Source organism: Triticum dicoccoides, chromosome 4A, assembly GCF_002162155.2.
Source record: "Triticum dicoccoides isolate Atlit2015 ecotype Zavitan chromosome 4A, WEW_v2.0, whole genome shotgun sequence".
Lineage (NCBI taxonomy): Eukaryota > Viridiplantae > Streptophyta > Magnoliopsida > Poales > Poaceae > Triticum > Triticum dicoccoides.
The window spans coordinates 528,275,765-528,297,836 of record NC_041386.1 but is presented as its reverse complement, the minus strand read 5'-3'; the positions used below and the strand labels follow the sequence as shown (position 1 = coordinate 528,297,836).

Here is a 22,072-nt window from a genome sequence, read left to right as displayed (position 1 = left end):
ACACACACACACACACACACACACACACCTAGTTGCGAGCCGATGGTTGACATGCAACTAGACCCGTAGAAGCACACTTCCCTCCCCCTCCCCCTTCACAAGTTCTGAGTCAATGTTTGGCTTGCAACTGGGAGCCCTCGACAAACACACATTGAGAACGCCCCCTCCCCCCCAGTTGCGAGTCGATGGTTGACCTGCAACCGGGGGCTCTCGACAAACACACACAACCTTAGTCGCGAGTCGATGGGTGACATGCAACTAGGGATCGCGACAAACACACACAGACACCGCCCCCCAGTTGTGGGTTGATGGTACACCTTCAGTTGCGAGTCGTTGTAGACTTGTAACTAGGGCCATCGACAAACACACATACACCACCCCCCTCCTTCTCTAGTTGTGAGTAGATGTACTTCTTTAGATTTCGAAACAAAAACAAACGGAATAATGGAAGAACATGGGAGGGGAACGGGACAACACTGGAAGGGGAACAGGCGAAAGGAGAGTGACAGACTCGGTGTAGGCTGTCGTATCAATCTAATGTACTCTGGGGCTAGACTCTTCATATTCTAAAAAAGGCCCATATCAAACCAAGGCGACGGAGGCCCAACAAAAAAACAAAAAATAGTCGCGCTCCGTTGTAGGCCTCCCAACCTGACAAGACAATATGACGGGACACGGATTGATCGCGACGCGTGCGACGGCTGGACAGAAAACTGGTGTCGCCAAAAATAACAAAATTTAAAAAAATCATAAATTACAAACAAATAAATTTAATAGATTTTTTGAGGGGAAAATAAATTTAATAGATAAAGGAGAAAAAAGAGAGTGAAAAATAACGCAGCCCAGCTCATTCAATTCTACCCGTACAAAAAGGCCTAGGTGCAGACAAAAAAAAGAAACAAAAATGACAGAGCGCACCAGCGTATATAATATAACAAAAAATAAAAGCCCATGTACTGAGATCCCGTGTACAGGAAAAGGGAAAGGCCGATCGGGCAAACAGCCCAAGGACACTAGTGCGACACGGGCCTTAGCAACAACAAAAAGCAACAGTTCACGTCAAAGAAAACTACAACAGTTTGCACAAATCCACATCTTAAAGCCAATAATCATGTGATAGACAACTTAAATGTGACATCCTTAAAAAACATCTAGATGTAAATTAGTCATTTTGATCGTTTTATTCCTTTATAAACACTACTACTTTGAATAAACAAAGAGCGTTGTTCGACCCAAAAAAAAGTAAAAATGACACGCAAGTTCCAGTTGGCTCAGCCTTAGACAGTCCCTGAAACTTGAGCCTGTCCCACGTCTAAGTGTGACAACTGATGGCTACTAGCCTGGATGAAGGACGAGCAAGTACGACTACTGCTCGTGTACGTGCGCGGTGACCTCGCTGGGAAGGAAGGCATGGCCATGAAACATGTTCAGCGAGGCCAAGCCATCGGTGTCGTCCTCCTCCTCCTCCTCGTCGTGGAAGGCACGCCCTGATATGTCCCTCGTCTCTTCTTTGGAGTAGCGGGACACTGACCGCACCGCTCTGCGCCTCGTGTCGACCTCGACCAGCCACACCGTGTCGTCTCCCCCGGCGTCGACACCAGCGTGGCGTCCCGCGCTCACCATGAAGCAGAGGGCGTCAGGGTCGACCATGCTCACGACGGGGTACTCCGGCGGGACACGCGGGAGGCGCTCGTAGCCGGAGAAGGCCCAGAGCTCGGCGGCACGGAACTCGCCGTCCTTCTCCCACTCCATGCCGCCGTCCCGCGCCTTGCCCGGGGTCCAGATGGTGACGGTGAAGACGAAGACCAGGCCGCGGTCGACGCTGACGAACTTCACCGTGTCGCCGGCGGTGACGCAGACGCTCCGGGACGCCTCGGGGCACTCCCGGCCGTGGTCGGGCTCCGCCCAAGGGGTGTCCACGGGCAGCGGCACGTACGTGAGCGCGGAGCCGCCGTCGGCCAACACGCGGCCGACCAGGATGCCACGGTAGTAGTCGACCCAGCACAGGAACCGGCCGCCGACGGGCACGACGGCGTCGGTCTCCCAGCACTGCAGCGCCAGGTCCTTGTCCCTGCCGTCAAGAACCTTCACGCGCCTCACCTCCCACTTGTCGGACCCCGGGGGGCGAACGGGGCGGCCGCCTCGGGCCCCCGACGCCAGAGGGGCCCCTGATCAGATGTGTGTTATGTACTGGGGGTTTGACCAGCAGGCGGATTGACATAGGGTGGGCCGATAAAAAAGATTGCGCAGGCAACGCGTATCTTGTTCCGTGTTTGCCATGCCGAGATCCCCTCCTATGGCAGAATTGATCCCAAGGATCTCCTGTGATTTCGTCATCATCTCCTTTCAAAATTTTCTCGTACCCACCCCACGCCCTCCCCTCCCGGGAACTCCTCAAGCACTCCGAGTTCTCTTACAGCTTTAACCAATCGCCAATTAGAAGAGGTTCTGTGCAGCACGTACGTACTTAAGGATTAGACTATAGCCTAACCCCAGCATACTCAGTTCAGAAAGAAATGGTATTGAGATTTAGAACTTGTGAGTTCGCTTTAATAAACTGGTGCCAAGTAAGAGCTGATTAAATTGATTTAATACCTTTGCAACTATACGTTAGTTAGTTTTTCGAGAAACTACTATGCATTAGTTTCCATATACTAATTTTCTGATTCTGTAAATTTTAGCACGGCATGCCGTCTAATACATCCTAAAATCTAAAAAGCGGTCGGCCACCATTTTGATGAACCAAGCGGCCGGCTCCTCGCCATTCGCTTTCGTGCATACGTAGTCTAGGTGTTACCTGGTCTGAATCGTATAGAATTGTTTTGGAGTGTTGCTCTCTCACATAGTGGACCAAGTAATATAATTAGAAAGAAAGGTAGCACGTGATGTCTATTCTCTCTCTTCGCATGTGACTGATTTAGCTACCTAATACAACAATTCAAAAAGTCATAACTTTTTAACCGCGGGCGGAATTCAGATCTGTTTTCACCGTTGGAACCTTCACGACAAGATCTTCGAAACTAGATCCCGCATGGGTATGTTTCGATGAATTTTTTTATGCCAACTTTGATGCTATATGGTGCAACTTTAGTATTGCGTTGTGCAATTTTTGTACTACATGGTGCAACTTTTTTCAAAACAAATTTTGGGAGCTGCATGATTCAACTTCCTATGTGGTTGCAACCTAGCAACCATGACAACCTGATTTGCAACTAGTCTATTACTCTGGTCAACTACCTAGTAGTAGATGTGCAACCATGACAACTTTGATGTTTAGTTGCACACGCATTGATGTTTAGTTGGCAGGACACTAGTTGCTCAGTTGACTTGTAATTTAGTCTAGTTGCACACACATTGATGTTTAGTTGGTAGGACACTAGTTGCACACACATATGCTCAATTGGCGCGGCAATATAGTCTAGTTGCATACACATATGCTCGGTTGGCAGGGCAATATAGTCTAGTTGCATAAACATAGGTGTTTAGTTGGCAGGACTATTTGGCACATATATATGCTCAGTTGGCGCGGCAATCTAGTCTAGTTACACACAAATTGATGTTTAGTTGACAGAACACTAGTTGCACACATATGCTCAGTTGGTGTGGCGATATAGTCTAGTTGCACACATATGCTCAGTTGGTGCGGCGATATAGTCTAGCTGCACACACATTGATGTTTAGTTGGCAGGATTATTGGCACACACATATGCTCAGTTCGCGCGGCAATCTAGTCTAGTTGCACATACATTGATATTTAGTTGGCAGAAAGACTAGTTCGTCGAAACATCCACATGCGGGATCTACTTTTGAAGAGCACGTCGAGAGGATTTCAATGGTGAAAACGGATCTGAATTTCCACATGTAATTTACAAGATATGTCTTTTATAATTTTGAAAACCAAAAAATAATGCACAAGGGACGGACATAAGGAATATTAATACAATGACATGCAGATATCCATCACATGAGAAGAGACCACATATGATAGAGAGTAGACGTGTTGCCTTTTTCTGGACCAGGCGACAGGCGCTTACTTTTTTTAGCCGGCCGCTCACGAGCGCTAACGAGCCGCCGGCCTAGACGCGCCCCTAATACATATGCATCCAGTGAGGAAAAGAAAAAAAGGCAATGTATCAGGTGAAAACGCTTGTTCAGTGAAAATCTAAAAAATTTCCCTCCTATCCGTCAAATCTAAAACGAACGAATTATATGAAAGGTGGGATTTCTTTTAGCCACGTAAATGTGTTTGATAGATTACCCCCTGCGATGTCTTAATCTCGTTGTACAACTTCATCTCCTACCTCCGATCCGATCTAATGCCTGTCAAAACAAATCACCGCAGGAACGCTCCGGAAACCCGGCGCTCGCGACACCGGACAATATGCTCGAGCCTGCAACTTTCCTGTTCTGCTTTTGAGGCTCCGCCTCGATGCCGACCAACTTATAGAACGGCAATTCCTGAAAACGGCGATGGCCGGCGAGCAAGTGCTACATGGCGGGCTGTTCTAAACGGTGACTGAGACACGCCCTCGCTGCTTCCGAGGGAGACCACAACAGGCCCCTGGCTCACATGTCGCAGGGCACGAGAGGGCTCAGGAACTTCTCTACACAAAATTAGCTTAGTTGCTTTCTTTAGTTAGTTGAGATCTGCACCTAGAGTTTGTAATCTCTGCCCAAGGTAGGAGATGAACTCCCGCACACACACAACACACAAGAACGCATAGAGCTTTTGGTGGCAACGCACTTCTGCCTCTTTTCTCTTGTTCTTTTTGCTTAATCAAAAAAACTGATTACAACTCCTTTTAAAGGGGAGCAAACGCACCGGCCAAGCCACACACCGGCTTGCTCCGATTTCTACTCACCACTACCCACACGCACACACGTTGAGTCACTGACACGAAGGAGCTAGTCCACAGCGGCACCGCGATCCGCTTCTCTAACTCCACGTCCATCTGATCACGACTTGGCTACTGGGACTCCACACTACACGGGTGCATGCAGCTTCACACTAACAGAACGACCAGTAAGCTAGTTCTTGACTAAATCTAACTAGTACTTGCAAGTACTCACAACTCCTGGTCCACTTGACTGACGATCAGGTCTCACCTCTGCTAATCCATTAGTCTACTTCACCATGATGGCATGCATCGCTATATTAGACTTAGATCCAACAAATTCAAACTAAAATAAAACATAATAAACTCCTAAACAACAAGATTAACACCAACAGAGTTCATATCTCTGCTCAATTTCCCGCTTGTTTACTACGTAGTATTTATTTGGTCTATAGTCCGCTCGGCAAGTGTGAACAAATTATATCGGGAATCTGAATTTTGTTACAACTGACCTACAAGTTCCATTACTCAGGATCTCGCAGCCCCTAATTTCATTGAATCTGAAATTGATTACAAGAAGTTTGTTGAGGATTCAGATTGATTGGAAGAAGCTGATTGCGTGACAAAGTATCATCTGCAACTCTGAGAGGCATTAGTGATCCAATCCCGCTTCCAACTGACCATTGTTGCAAAGTCCAAATCAGTTTCACGCCGGAGCATTTGTGCGCAGCCACCGGAGGTCATGCATAGCTTCTCCTAGTATGTACAGAAAATCACAGGGGTCTCCAGCGTCCAGCCCGATGGTCATCGACGTCCATGAGCACCGGGTCTCCGGCGAGCTTCGGCGGTGATTTTTTTATGGAACTCGGGCGGTGATTTTTTTTTTTTGACATGGATTAGATCGGTTCGGAGGTAGGAGATGTAGTTGTACAACGAGATTAAGACTTGGCAGGGGGTTATCTGTCAAACACGTTTAAGTGGGGCTAAGGGAATCCCACCTCTCATATAATCTGTTCGTTTTAGATCCGATGGGTAGGATGGAAAGTTTTCAGATTTTCACTGAACAAGCGTTTTCACACTATACGTTGCCAAGAAAAAAAAAGAAACAAGCAGATGAGTTTATATAGTTACAGAGAGGATCGATTGATAACTTTTTGTAAGAGTAAATATGAGGAGTTGAAGAAATCAAGGCATGGCATTTGTTCTTTTTTTTTGCGAATGAGAAACTTGTATTACTCAATCAAGGGGTCCTTACAATCATCAGCTACTATCACCAGAGTCTCCTCCGGACTAGACCCTAGCCAGGTCATAGTCCTACCATGAATTCTAGCAAACACTGCCAAGCTATCACTAGCCTTATTTTGGGATCGAGAAACATGAGTAATACAAGTTTGTCTAAGGGACAGCAAGTGCTTAATCTCCTGCACAACGGGGGCATAGATTGAACGATGGACGCCTTCACATGAAATCATGGTCACGGCCTTCTTGGAATCCAGCTCCACCACTATCGGAAGATCACAACGTTGTAACGCCAAAGAAACACCTTCCATACAAGCACAAAGCTCCACCTCGAGGGCATCACGACAAGAGAACAGAGATCTGCAAGCTGAAAAAATAATTATCCCCTGATGATTACGCAGAATCATTCCAGCCCCGGCCACTTCCGAAGAAACGAAAGAACCATCAGTGTTCAGTTTATACCAACCCAAATCCGGGGCACACCATTTCTTCCCGTCAGCCTCGTTATTTGTCCTCAGAGCAGGAGCTGGCTTATCATAGACTATGCAAGCTTTACCTTTGATCGCGTCCGCCTTGGGGTTAAGATTGATGCCAATCAGAGAGTCGACATAACTCCGGAGAAATCTTACAGAGGCCTCCAAAGGAGGTGCAGGTTTAGAGTGCACAATTTCGTTCCTGATAAACCAGGATCTCCAAAAAACCATCATCACCATCATTCTCCCCACTTCGTTCAACGGCGCCAAAACATGGAGAAGCCATTCCTTGCCATTATTCACTAATTCTTCTAGCTTCGGTATCGCCCACACTTTGGTCATGGCAAGATAAAGGTCACGTCCAAGCTGACAGCGCACAAAAGGGTGAAAATTATCTTCTTCCTCCACACCACAAACCGGGCACTGGCTCACCTTTTCAAGTCCGATTCTATGTTTCCTCTGCCATGTCGGGAGAGCATTGGTGGAGAGGCGCCACGCAAAGTTACGCACAGAGGGCGGAGCCCAGCTCTTCCAAATGAAGCTCCAACATTTCCTTTGACCTGGCGGCACCGAGCTCGAAGAAGTTTCAGCAGCACGATGTACTTCCTCAAACGCCAAGTTATAAGCCGACTTAACTGAAAAAACGCCATGTTTGTCCGGGCCCCAAGCAAGCACATCGTCCTCCAGCCGAGGAGATGCTCTGATTTTCAGTATCTCACGTATGTCCGCGTCAACAAAGTACTCAGAGAGGACCTCATAGTTCCACGATCCATTCTGGTTTTAGTAAATCTGACACAAAACGGACACGACACCTTCCCTGTGGCGATATTGGCTTATACGAAAAGGGTCTTGGAATCCACTTGTCCTGCCACACTCGAATGTTTCTGCCGTTCCCCACCCTCAAGACCAAACCCTTCTTTAGCAACTCCAAACCGTAGCTGCTAGCTTGCCAAGATGAGGACGCATTCCCCGAAAAAACAGTGTCCTCTAACTTACCCAAGGGGTAATATCGCGCCTTAAGCACTTGGGCATACAAACTATCTGGTTTAGTTAGTAGCCTCCAAGCCTGCCGTGCCAATAAAGCATGGCATTTGTTCTGACCGAACTACTAGCCTTAATCCAGAAGACAAGGGCACAAGGGCAACCAGCAGATGAAAACACTGTAAGTGATTATGAGCACATATTTAATTCGTCTTGTATAGAATCTGCTAGTTTAGACAGAAAACCAATTTTTGTTATGGATATCTATGATCCAAAAAATTGGGATACCTAATAATTAATAAAGAAAGGGAAATAATAGTGGAGAAGGCGGCCTATAATATAAATAGACAGAGTTAGATTTTTTATTGAAGATAGTATGTAGAAATTATTCGATATAAAAATTGTGTTCGGTGGACTTTATATATGTATTGAGAACATTTGATATAAACATATATTAACTACTATTTTGATATTTATATTGAGAGGAACCCAGTTATAGTTTCGACCAGTGCCCCCGAAATCTCAGGATCGGCCCTGAGCAGCACGGAGAGCTCGAACGCCACCGGCGTGCCGTCGCCGCCAGCCGTGCGGAGCTCGGCCACGTCGAACCTGCCATCGCCGCGGCGGCGCAGGATGCCGATGGCCTTCCTGGTGAGCGCGGACCGGGGAAGCAGCGACAGAGACGGTGGCCGGGCGCCCCTCGCCTTGTAGACGAAGTAGTCGATGCTGCGGGAGGAAACGGTGAGCTGGAGGAGAACGGAGTCGTCGTGCGCGGCGACGACGCGGGGGTACGCGAAAGACGAGTCCTCCCTGTTCGGTCCAAACGGCCAACGGAGGTAGAGGCGGGAGGTCGCCGGCGGCGCGTCGAACCGGAACGACACGCTGATGACCGTGCCGGTGGAGGTGCGGGATGACGCCACGGTGGCCGCGTCGGCGTCGGCCCGGTCCTCGCAGTGGCCGAGCCGATCGAGCAGCACCCAGGGAGGGCGGGGCACGACGGGCGTGGGATCATCGGAGGTTCTGCTGGGTTGGGCCTCCATGGCTGCCTTCCTTTTTTCCTATCACCCCTTTTTCTTTTCCTGGGCTCACAAGGTTATAAGGAGAGGACGTAAGAATTGGGCCTGGACTCTACCTCTGATTTTGTACTCTGGTTGAAAACTGGGAGCAACTAGTTAACGAGCGCTCCTTCGGGAGCCTCGCAACGATCAGCGCCACTTGGCGCGCTTTCAGCCATTCGTCACGTGTCGCGCTCTGGACACTCTCTCCGGATTTATTTATTTTCCGCACGCGTTTTCGGCTTTTTAAATGTTTTTTTTGGTTTTTTCGACGTTTTGGTTTTCTCTCGGTCTTCCTTAACTTTTCGATAAAAAAAATTTACGCGAAAAAAAAGCTCTTGTTTTTTTCTTTCATGAAAGTCATGGTTTTCTCAGCGAGAGGCACGGTTGTGCTTTAGCGAGAGTCATGGTTTTGCTTCCACGAGAGGCACGGGTGTGATTTCGCCAGAGGCACGGGCGTGCCTCTTTCGGAAAGGGAAAAAACCGTGCTCCCGGTTCGGTTTTTTCGCCCGATTTTTTTCGTCCGATTTTTTTCGTGAAAATAAAGTTCGTCAAAATCTATCAACATGGGGATCTAGTTTTAAAGATCTCGATGCGAGGAATCCAATGATGAAAACGGTTCGAGATTTGGACGCACGGTTTAAAAGATAAAACGTTTTGAATAAACGAATCTACGAAAAAAGGGAAAACTCCCAGGTTGTGACAAGTGGCGCGCTGCATATGCGCCACTTGTCACGACTTGGAAAAGTGGAGTATTTTTTGCAACTAGTACTCCTTAATTAGTGATTTCGTTGAAAACTACTCTGCCTTTTATCGTTGAGCAAGCCGACTTAAGTTACTCAAAAAAATACCTATGTCCCTGTAAACATTGTAACGAATTAATAAAGCCCCGTGATGTTGTCTAAAAAAATAGTTACTCAAAAAAAAGCAGGCCGACTTACGAAGTGCTCCTTCTTCACATTCTAACCGACTTGACGAAATGTACTTGTTGTTTATGATGATGCCGCCTTAATGCCTCAGTCCAGATTGCGTGCATGCGTGTTTTCAGCATCTGGTCGATGCAATTTGATGTCCCTTCAATCAAATCAATCAAGTAACTAAAACAAACTTTCTTCAGAAATACTTTCTCCGTTCCAAATTACTCGTCGCAAAAATGGATGTATCTAGATATATTTTAGTTCTAGATACATTCATTTTTGTGACTAGTAATTCGGAACGGATGAAGTACCATCAGACATCTAAACGTACCGCCTTAACGCGGTGATCCAGGAGGCCAAAACACGTGCGTGTTTACGACTTGCGGTCAAGGGAACACCTAAAATAATTAAGCGTGCCCTTGTTTTATTGCATCATTAATCTCGTTTGATCTTTTCTTGCAAAAAAGATTCATATATCTATACTATAGAAGTAAGCATCTCAAACATAATAAAAATCACGTCGACGTCTCATCTTGATTGATTTAGAAACCTTGTTCAAATGATTTTGTGTCGGATACTTGGTTAAAACGAGTTTTTCTTCATAATTGTGCTTATACAACTATCCAAGGTGTCACTGGTACAAAATAAACATATTATTCCGAAACTGAGGTATCACCAAAGCACAAGCTTCACTTTGCTGTTTTTGACAAAAGGAAGAAAACGTAGAGCGACTTCTAGGTGCATCTACGGTATACACTTCTGTCCAAACTGACAGAGTACAATTACAACCAACTCTGGACTCCTTTTTCTGTTGAACCCTCGGCAAGTAAATTCTTTTTTCAAGAAACCCAACCCCCTTCTTCAAGCATTCCATGACGCCGACCGCCTCATTGTCGGCTTCACAGGCCGGTCCTCCTCCATGGAGATCATCATGAGCGTCGATGGGTCCTCCAGCATCATCCTCGCGACTAGGTATCCAGCGATGGACCATGTCTGGAACTTCCTGGCCTGCTTGCCGACGAACTTGCCCAGCTTGCCGTCGTAGTACTCGGGCCAGCCGTCCTTGAGGAGCCTTGCCTCGGAGAGCTCGATGGCGCGCTTCGCCATTTGTGGCCGCCCGGTCTTGATGCAGGCTGCTGTCAGCAGCCATAGAAGAACTGCAGATGAAACATGTGAGAATGTTAAAATTCATAGGCTTTGCATCCCAAGATTGGGTTGTGGCCTTGTGGGCTTGTGGCTTTGCTTCGTGCATAAATAGAAGCAGGGCAACGATTGAGCATACAAAGCCACGTCTCCACTCCTCAAGTGACAGAACTTCCCCCAAGCAATCAGAACAAAGCAGATCAAGGGTTCCCAGAGATTCAAAATCATTTTTCTCCTGACAAGCTATGTTGCCATTTGTAGCTGTAATATTATTTACAGCTAAAAAGATTTTGCCAAATGGTAATTTCAGAATGAAGTTTATTCTAACCATTTATTATTGTTTTATAATTATTATAGTTGTACTCTTCAATCAGAAAAAAATAGTCATAGTCACTTCAGATAATAACAGTTTTACAAACCAGGAATATTTGGCAGCAAAGAATGCTCACTGAAATAATGACACTGGCGTAGAGTAAATTACCTGGCCAAGATCCTCCATTATGATAACTCCACCTAGTATTCTTGGGGTCGCAGCCAGTAATTATTCTCCATTCATGGTTCTCAAGTGCAGGATATACTATCTTAAGAGGCACCTCGCCCACTAGCTCATCCCATCTCTCCTCGATGAGATCCATTATTGCCGATGACTGCTCCGGGGTAGCTAGAGATGATATAATGGCAATACAGTTTCCAAGAGCAAACCACCTGAAGTCCATCATAGCAGGGCTGACGTTGCCAAGGAAGTAGCCTCCCCGACAAGGCATGAAATCAAACACCCAATCAGGGATTGAATCCGGAATGACATTGAATTTGTTCACAGCGGTGTGGGAGTATTCTTCTGTTTTGTATCTATATATGTTATTTAGATGTGGAAAATCAAGCCAGAAGTAATTTCTCATGTGGTAGGTTAATGCATGCAGTCGTTGCCCTATCTTCTCTATGAAGTCCTTCCCTTCACCATCTGGCTTAAGCATTTGGAGGGCACATCTTAATGCCATGTAGAAGAGAGCTTGGATCTCAATAGGATAACCGTATATACCCTGAAAACATTTATTAAATTTGTAGCATTACAATCATGTAACAAGGATATTTAGCTCCAACTGAAATTGCAACTCAGAGAGTTGAACAAGGAATCAGGAAACTTTAGGATTACATTTCAGAATACAGATTGCCTTTTTAAGTACTGTAATATTACTTTAACTGAAAAGTCGAGCAAGCAGCACGAAAAACTTTAGGATTGTATTTTCAGAATGCAGATCATTTGTTTCAAGTGTTATATTTTTCTTGTGATAAAAATAATCATACTTCCTACTTAAAGAAAGATGAATCCTCCATGCCCTATCACATATAAATAAATTAACACATACTCCCTCCATCTCAATAAGGGTCGAGTATATTATCCTTATACGTGTCCCTCTTGCATGGTCTTGGTAAATTAATGGTGACATGCCAAAATAATGAAAACCCAATACTATTTAAAATCTGCAACAGATTAATAACATGCAATACCAACAAGTCAAAGTGCGTTGCTATCTGTAGGTGTCCCTTCTATTAAAGTTTACTGTTTAGGAAAAGTTTGTTGCCATCTGTAGGTGTCCCTTCTATTAAAGTTTACTGTTTAGGGAAAAAAAGTCCATTTTAGCTGCCAGTCCTGTTCCTGTTGCCACCTCAATTGAATTGTGCCACTTTTAAGTATGTAGAGTAGTTCTGAATTTAAAGCAGATAAAGGTTAAGTGCCTGTACCATTCGACGATCGATCATTGAACAACCATCAGTGCAGAGCAGAGTTGGGAAAGTATCGAATCCCTCAGATAAGCAAAGATTCAGTATAAGCCGCATGCACTTCTGACAATCAGGTGATTCTGACAAACTAGCATCTCCAGTATACTTTGTATACGCCCGGAGGAGAATAATCCACCAAAATCCAGAGTCCACTGGTGCCACCCTGCCAATTGCGCTCTCACCAAAATCTGCAACTAATGTTTCAGTGTTCCTGTTCACATTACGGTCCACCTTGAAACTTGCAGGCATTGCTCCTGCTCCAAGCTTGAACCGGTCTACCATTTTTTCCGAGCTTTGCAAGTGGACAGTTCTCAAGAGGAAGTTCTTCACTATTTCAGGTTCGTTGTTCATTAAGAAAGCCAATGCACTAGGAACAAAATCCCGCACAAAAACCTGCCGTTGTAAGGATAAATGAACAACAGTACAACATCAGATATTAATTATTTTAGGAAAGTAATAAAAAATGCAAGAGAACGATGAATGTGAAGCAAACAGAGTACCCAAAGCCATAGTGCAAATGAAAATTAAATTACGATGGGAAATTGCATCAATTAGTTTCAGATAATACAGGACGCAAGTGAACACTCTGTAGTTCATCAGTTCATAACTGAGAGTATCCTTAACAGGGCATATAATAAATGTAGCATCATTATCACTCCCTCGATCGCAAAAAAAGTTTATCACTACCTCCATTTCAAAATAATTGAAGTTGTAGATTTATCCTAAATAAGTTAAGCTTAGTTAAGTTTGACCAACTCCATAGAAAGACATGCAAAGGGCTACAACACCACATATACATAGTTCAAAAATATATTTATAAAGAATATCATGAGAGTAATTTGGTGTTCCAGATGTGAACATATTTTCCTATTTACTTGGTCAAACTTAAATAAGTTTGAGTTAGACAAACCTGAACTTCAATTATTTTGGAACGCAGAGAGTACTAGGCAACCGGACAATTTTCATTACTAATTTCGATGTCTAAATATCAGAACCTAAAAAAATGATAGCCTGTTTTCAGATATGAGACGATGGATTTTACCTGATCATAATTGAGCACCTCCTCTGATGCATGATCTACCGCAGCAACGGTACCCACAGGCTGGCCACGAAAATACACTACAGACTTCCTGAGTGCCTCCCATGCCTCATTCACAAGCGGGTGTGGTCCACTTGGCTCACCGAAGTGTGAGCCCGTTGAGAATGGTGACTCGAAACCGGTGCGGAATGCAGGCGAATGCGCCACACTATCAAAGCCGTCATTATGCCGATGCGAGAGGTCACTCCATGACTGTTCATCAAATGACCTCTTACGCTCCAGTGTGAACCTTGGCTTGTCAATTAGTAACCGTGAGAGATCAAGATTGATCTCTGCCTCTGAGGCAATGGAGACATGCGATGAGACTCTCTTCATTATACCCTGCTCTGGTCAAGTACTATTCAGATGAGCTCCTGCAAGGGAAATAAAATATCAGTTCAGGTTTGAACCCCTGCGATTGTGAGGATGACTAAGGTGCAGATAGTCAGTATTCCATTGCAGTAGAAAGCCAGTTCACAAACATATTTATGACGAATAAACCCTCTTGGTCTCATAAAAAAGAAGTGGACTAATAATACTGGTAAATATTAGAATTACACTAAGCAACTAAACTGGAGTACAAGTCAAGCAATGTATACTATTGGCAGAAATCAGCTCCAACGATTAAGGGCCAACGGGAATCAAGAATCGGTGCTGGTGCATAGGGGAGTACGCAGCAGCATAGTTATTATTATAAACTACGGAACGGCACCAACAGCCACAAGACTTCGATGAAATCAGAGCCCGCAGAGGGCAGCGCTGACGCAACCAACTAGGGCGACCGACAGAGCCAACCGCAATGCCGGATCTGAATCTAGAGGGGTGAAGAGCTCACAACCTTTTTTCACTTTATAAATATAAAATAAATGATGGCCCCGTCAGCTGGAAAGCTCAATAGCATGTAAAAAATCAATTCTGTCGCCGTCCCTCTATGGCAACGACAGGTGCGATTTGGAAAGCTCAGTAATTGCTGAGAAATATACATCCCCCCCTCTCATAAGTCATAATCCAGTATAGTATTTCTGTGACTAGGAAGGCTGTATCATTTCAGGAAAGTTCACCGGATTTTGCTCTGCTACGGCGGAAACCGCAGTAGAGGAGCAGAGCTGTGTGCTCGAACGACGACTCACTACCGATTTCGTGCGGCATCTAAAACCGAAACCCAGCCCACTGGGGCGGCGAGCCAGATCCAAGGCTGGACGGAAACGGCAGTCAACCACATCGATCAAACTCCTACCGAACCAGATCCGTGCACCAGAGCAGCACGGAACCGATCGCGGGGGCAGAGGCCATGGGAGATCAGAACCGGGGAATCGCAGGGAGTCGGTGAGAGAGGAGGACGCACCTTGCGGGGGCTCGTCGCCGCGCCGGACCGGGCAGGCGGCGGAGCAGACGGAGGCGACGGGGGAGTGCGGGGGGAGTGCGCGAGCGCGGGGAGGAGGCGGCAGGTTGAGCCGGAGGCGGGTGTATTTATAGGGGCGCGCGCCAAATGGGCGTCTTCCTTCCTTGATGCTGCCGGTGTTCGAAAATCTCCCTCGCCTGCGGCCGATCGTACTCCTCTCCTGCCTTGTTGCTTCGCCTTTTGTCTTCTCCTTCCTTTTAAAAAACATTTCTATGTTGCAAATGGAATGTTGTGTATTTTCTTCTGGATTTGTTTCCGGGTGGTGACGTGTGGCGCGCGTGGAGGATGAAGAGGGTTTTCGACGTGGGTAAAAACAGTGCCATTTCGATAAATCCTTGTGGGATGTGCGTGCCAAACGGCCGTGTGCTCGGATGCAAAGGATTGTTGATATGCTTGCCAAAAATGAGTTGCTCTATATAGTAGTACTATGAGATAGTACAATAAACCAATATCTAAAACGGATTTGAAGAGAGCCGTAATGCAACGGACCCCACGAAATCTCCCGGTACAGCACGTGTTTTCGGATTTTGTTAATTCTCGCCATTTGATTTTAATGAAATTACACGCGGGTTTTTTATTTTCATTTTCTTTCTTTTTCCTTTTTGAACATTTTTTAATCTTATTCAATGTGGCGCATAGCTACACTTGCGTGCTCGTGCACATTACAAGCGTATGAATGTATGCAAGTGCAGTTGATTGTCCGTATGGGCAGCTTGTGTGGGCGCATTTGGCGGATATCGTTCAGGTAGCGAATCTAGAGGCGGCGACTACTAGGTTGGCCATGGCGTGCATGACAACCATCGGTGAACGACGATGCGAGAGTGGTCAAAAGAGGCATGATGGTGTCTTCACTTCCGATGTTTTCTCCTTTGGCCGGCTAGTTCTGTGTGAGCAGATTGATAGAATGGCGTGTGGTGATTATGACGGCAGACATTAGGATACATTATCTCCAGGTGAAAACTCAGGATCTAGCATTATGGCTTGATCAAGCAACGCCGACGTCCGTGTGTCGTTACCTTATTGAAGGTGTTGGTTTGAATATATGATTAGGTTCACAACCCTTGGTCTGACATTTGGTTGGACCAGTCAACATCGTCGCGTAACCAGCATTCCCTTCTTGAAGACGTTGACTTGGAGGTTTGCCCCATTTATTTATTGCTATGTAGAAAAACCACTACATTTTTCATAAATAAAATTCAATAAAACAACGTGATTACAAGACTTGAGATAAGACAGAGAAAGAGAGAGAGAGAGAGAGAGAGAGAGAGAGAGAGAGAGAGAAACAAGAAAAAGGAAACTATGAAAACTAAAATTACACCAAAGATTCCATCCGAGAAGAGTAGACAACAACGCACTTCCTCTTGATCCTATGTCTCAACAAGTTTTGCTTAGAAAAAAAATGTATCCTTCCACCTCTGAAATGATGGGGCAATCTACTAGAAAATTTTATTGTTTCTTGTGATTCATATAGCCCAAGCTGCCAGGATAATTATGTCCATGAAGAAAGGTAATCTCAATTTGACTTTAATGTCCTCAAAAGCTTCAAACACAAAGAGATTGGCAATTCTAGTGGGGCAAAAAATTCCCAAGATCTCTTAGCAAAAGCGCAGCTCCAAAAAGATCATGAAGTGTTTCTTCATGCTAGCAGTTGAGAGTTGTATAGTTGTAAGTGTCAATTATGAAGGACTTTCTTCTTTGAAGGTTTCATGTGTTAATTCTATAGTACCATCCAAAAGAATACTTTATGCTTAGGCTGACAAGAGTTGTTCCAAATCCATTGAAAATGTGGAGGGATAATTTTAGTCCCTATCATAACTTTATAACCATTAGAGGTAGAAAACAACTCATTGCCCCGAATGTAGCTCCATGTATCAGTGTGTCTCTAAATTCACATTGTCTCAAGGTGATATAGATATCTTCCTTTTGTAAAAAAATCGTCATCAGCCTCAACTGATAAAGGTAAATGAAAGAGATCTTCCAGGTATTCATAGTTGATTAGTTGCTCTGCATTTATAAATTGGTTTCTTGCAAAGGAGAAAAGGTGTGGAAAGTGTAGGTTTAGATAGTTATTGTGCAAAGATTTGCTCAGAATAGTGCACTTTTGCCATCTCCCCAATTACACCTTGCCATTGATTTTTACTGTTCAAGTAATCCCAGGTAAGTCTTCCACCAAAAGGATCCAACCATCTAGGCCCCAGGGGGGCACCATTGTTATAATATGTGTTCCCATATGAGGTTTACCCAAGGAATATTTTGCATGTTAAAGAATTTATGCAGGTTCTTGAGAAGGAGGCTCTATTCTGGATGTTGATGTTCAACACACCAATGCCGCTTTGGCTCTTAGGCCTATAAACCGTGGCCCAAGCAACTAAGGCAGGGGAGTGGTCTTTCATGTCTGTCCCTCTCCAATGGTAGTGCCTTAGGTACTTGACAACTTGTTTCTTAATGGTTTCAACCTTTCAGGCAAGTTCAGACAACTGTAAAAATTACTAGAGAAGAAAAGACATATTCCACCATCAAAAGCCTCCCTGCATAGATCATGAAAGTGGCAAATCCAGCTAGTCTCTATGAGTCTCTGTTAGCCATGGGCAAGCCCTGCTCAACAGTAGGTTTGATCAAACCACGAGGTAGGCCAAGGTATGTGATAGGGAAGTATCCGCATATGCGATTTATTGTGAGTGTAAACAATTCCACCCTTTGCTCAACAATATTAACTGGAATAGGATTGGAATTATGGTAATTGAATTTTAAGCTTGTTGTTGAGGCAAATCTATTATGAAGGGCTTTGAGACATATTAATTGCTTAATATTAGCTTGCATCGCCACTACTGTGTCATCAGCATATTGTATGATGGGAAAATCAGGGAAGGAACTAACCTCATGGGTGGTTTAAAAAGACCTTGTGCAATTACTTTGTTGATAATAGATTGAAGGAGAATGGCACCAATGACAAATAATAAGGGTGGCAACGGGACTCCTTATCTCACCCCTCTCTTACAATAAAACTTCTTCCTAGGAACCCTATTAAGCAGGACAGAAGATGATGTGGAAGTGAACAAGGATTGCATCCAGGAAATCCACCTATCACCAAAACTTTGCCTTTGATAATGCCATTAATGGCTCCGTGTTCAATGGTACCAAGCTTTCTCACAGTCCAACTTTAGAACCAACATGTCATCCTTGGATTTATAGCATTGATGTAAATATTCATAAGCCCATCCCAGGCAATCCTGGACAACCCTAGTTAATCTGAATTAATTGAAGAATCACTTGTTGCAGTCTATTTGCTAGGAGTTTGGTGATAATGTTCAATGTGCATTTATGAAGTGAAATTAGCCAGAAGCCATTGGGAGTGGTTGGGACATCAATCTTTAGAATAAAACTAATGAAAGAAGCGTTGGTGCTCTCAAGAAAAATGTTCCCCTCATAAATATCATGTATCAATCTTCTTATATTAGTCCCAATAATATACCAAAGAGTTATAAAGAATTCATTGTTAAACCCATCTGGCCATGGAGATTTATCTATGGGAAGCTCAACAATAACTTTATTAATCTCATCACCAGTAAAAGGCTTCTCAAGCTCTTAAAAAATCTTGGGGTCATGATGTTGAGTAAACAAGCTAGGAAGGTTAAAATACATATATTTTCCGTCAGATCACCCCAATATGTTCTTGAAGGCATCCCAAAAAATGGCAGCTTGCCAGCATGATCATAAATGTTAGCATGATCAACATTTTGCAACATTGCCATGTAATTGTGTCTGTGGTTGATAGAAGCTTTTGTATGGGAAAACTTTGCGTTTTTATCCCAAAACTTGACACCTTTTAGTTTTCCTGTCAGCTTCCTATAATTTCTCCGATTATTGAGTAGGTGAAAAAGGTGATCGTCTCAAATACTTTTGCAGTTCCATTAAAAATAGTGAGAGGCCTAATTCCTCAATAAAGTCCCATAGGAAGATACAATCATTGACTTTAGTAATTTTTACTTTCAAGCAAGATAAACCTTTATCCCAAAGTTTCCAACTTCTTCTTAAATTCTTGAATTTGGAATTTATCCTCTTGGCAGAGTCATGAAATCCAACAAGCATTGACCAAGCTGATTTAACCACATCCTTGAAAGAAGAATGCTCCAGCCAATAATTTTCAAACCTAAAAACGAATTTAGAATACAAGTTCCAATTATTATCATGCAAGGCAAGTGATTAGAGATTGGTCTAGCCAAAGGGAGGGTTACAGTGTCAGGGAAGGTGGTCATCCAGGAGGCAAAGGTAAAGAACCAGTTACATTTTTCTATAAGTGGATTAGCTTGCATATTACTCCAGCTAAAACTACCTTCCTTTCATGGTAACTCAACAAGTGCCAAATTGCTTATAGCTTCATTGAGTAGCAGCATACCATAAACATCACTTCCAGGCCTATATCTGTCATCAGGGGACCTAATAAAGTTGAAGTCACCATGATAATCCAATCTACCTCGATAGGCATTTGTGTGTAACTAAACCGGTCCAGGAATTGCATTTCACCTTCTGGAGTACAAGGCCCAAATTTTAGTCGGGATCCAAGCTTGATTTGAAATGGGACTAGTGAATTGAATAGAGAGGGAAAAGTGTTTCAGAAGATAATGTCCCCTCAAATAAATAATCAATTCATGCAATCTGTAAACTCCAAGGCTCACATAGGAGGAAGAGAAGCAAACTTGTTAAATCTATTTGGGCAGAAGTTTCTAATATAGGCCAAATAGAAATTATCTCTTCTTGTCTCTTCTAAGCAAACAATAGAAGATGCACTTTCCTTTGTCTCAAGTCTCAAAGCATCCCATTTTCCCTATGCATTAAGCCCTCTAATATTTCATGTTCTATTGTTATTAATGATAGAAATATAATATCTTTCCAATATCAAGGACCAACCCACACGATAAATTGATAATAATAATAATTTTCGAAAGCTTTCATTAGGAAAGTCATCATAACACAGATCCAGGTGCAATATAAAAAGACCAACGGTGCATCACATAGGCAGCGCCATTTATCTGCTAAATGTGTCGTCGTAGGTTTGGTAGGTCGATTTGTGGATGTTGTTGTGAGGCATGTCATCTGTTGATGGCCTCAAGTTTTTTCCCTCTATGCAAGTCAACATATTTAGTGTTTTAATAATTAATAATATATGATTGTGTGCACCACTCAATGCAGATACTACTATGGTCTTCCCTTCTTTAAAAAAACAATTATTATCTCGAATTTAACCTCTTCTCCTTGTCCCTTCTTTCATATGTTAGTACACTATTTGGTATGACCCAAGGCTACATGCGCAAGATTCCTAGTGAAGCATTATGTTTTCTTTTGCGGGTTGAAGCATTATGGTTTCTACTTGTAAAAAGAAACATTATGGCTTCTGTTCTTGAGACTAATATTTTGAGTGAAGTGCACTGTAGGTCCTTGAACTATTCCAGGGATGTCACGTAGGTCCTCGAACTATGAAAATCGTCATCTAGGTCCTCAAAATGCAGTAAGTGTGTCATTCAGGTCCAAAATCTCCCTGACGGGCTCTAACTGGCCAGCTGGCACATAAACAGTAACCGTAACAGTACGCGGCAAACAGTCCTGAATTCCTATGCGTGATGAACAGTACACGACAAAGAATAAATATAAAAAAATATCAAAAAACTGAGATCCTCTGTCATCGAATGTCATTAATTCAAAAAAAGTTCGCGAACGATGAATTTGGAAAAATATTTGGGACTTTAATAAAATGTTCGCGAACGATGAATTTTGAAAAAAATATTCGCGACTTCAAAAAAATATTCGTGAGTTTAAAAAAAGTTCGCGAACGATGAATTTGGAAAAAATATTCACGACTTTAAAAAAATGTTCACGAACGATGAATTTGGGAAAAATATTCGCGAGTTTAAAAAAAGTTTGCGAACGATGAATTTGGAAAAAATATTCATGACTTAAAAAAAATGTTTACGAACGATGAATTTGGAAAAAATATTCGTGACTTTAATAAAATGATCGCGAACGATGAATTCAGAAAAAATATTTGCGACTTTAATAAAAAGTTCACTAACATTTTTTAAAGTCAGGAATTTTTGTGGTTCGTGAACATTGTTTTCCATACCCACGAACAATATTTGTGGTTCGCGAACATATTTTCAAATTTATTGTTTGTGAACTTTTTTAAAGTCGAGAATATTTTTCCCATATTCGCGAACATTTTTTGAATTAATGAACATTTTTACTATTCACGCACCAGGGGTATCTTTGATGCCAAATATTTTCAGATTTTTTTGTTCATATTTTTTATTTTTCGCACTGTTCACCATGCCAGCTGGCCATTTAGAGGGGGTTAGTGAGATTTTGGACCTGGATGACACACTTACTGTACTTCGAGGATCTAAATGACGATTTTCATAGTTCGAGGACCTATGTGACACTCCTGAAATAGTTTAAGGACCTACAGTGCACTTCACTTTAATATTTTTATCTTAACGGGTTTTTTAAAGTGTCTTATAAACTATCAATATTGTATCTTCCAAGTCCGGAGTAATTATTGCGTGACCAAAACTGTATGGGGTACTACGTCCAAAAGTGACGGACGCCTGAAATTTCCTCGATTTTTCAGATGATACTTGGCCATTTTTTAAGATCCACATGAAACTCGCCTAATTATATTTATTTACAGCCAATTAGATTAAAGGCCCTGCCGGTGGAGGGCGGCGGCTAGTCTGCTACGACCAAGAAGTCCGACGTGGCAAAGCAGTGTGGCTGATGACTGCAGTATCGCGTCATTCACACTTCAGAAATAAAAAAGGAGAGGCAGAGTGTGGGGCGGATGGCTGCTAGTACTACCTGATTTGACCAAGACAAAATCCGACGAGTCGAAAGAGGATAGGCTTGTTACTCAAAAAAAAAAAAAAAAAGAGGATAGGCTTGCCACCTGCCGGGCGGCAGGCCCCGGTTAGCCATCACGGTATTAATTTTGTTTAGCATAAAGAACCGGACACTTAGGGCATGTTCGACTCTCCACCAGCTCTGCAAAATTACGGAATCTGTGAAGCACCTACTTTTCAACTCCGCGATTTTAGCCTGCAGCTCCGTCAGCTCCGCGGAGCTGAGTCCAGAGCGGAGGGACTCCGAACACCCCCCTAGCTTGAGTCCTCTATAGTT

General features: G+C 43.6%; 1 protein-coding gene across 1 annotated transcript; it reads right to left on the bottom strand.

Annotated features, from left to right (window-relative positions):
• Positions 1 to 10,063: 10,063 nt before the first annotated feature.
• LOC119286539 (probable alkaline/neutral invertase F) lies at positions 10,064 to 15,071 on the bottom strand. Its single transcript, XM_037565919.1, has 5 exons — positions 14,849 to 15,071; positions 13,468 to 13,877; positions 12,387 to 12,818; positions 11,125 to 11,683; positions 10,064 to 10,657 (listed from the first exon to the last, which is right to left on the bottom strand). The coding sequence occupies exons 2-5, from the start codon at positions 13,837 to 13,839 to the stop codon at positions 10,362 to 10,364; spliced, it is 1,659 nt and encodes a 552-aa protein (XP_037421816.1). The 5' UTR covers positions 13,840 to 13,877; positions 14,849 to 15,071; the 3' UTR covers positions 10,064 to 10,361.
• Between the last annotated feature and the right edge of the window lie 7,001 nt (positions 15,072 to 22,072).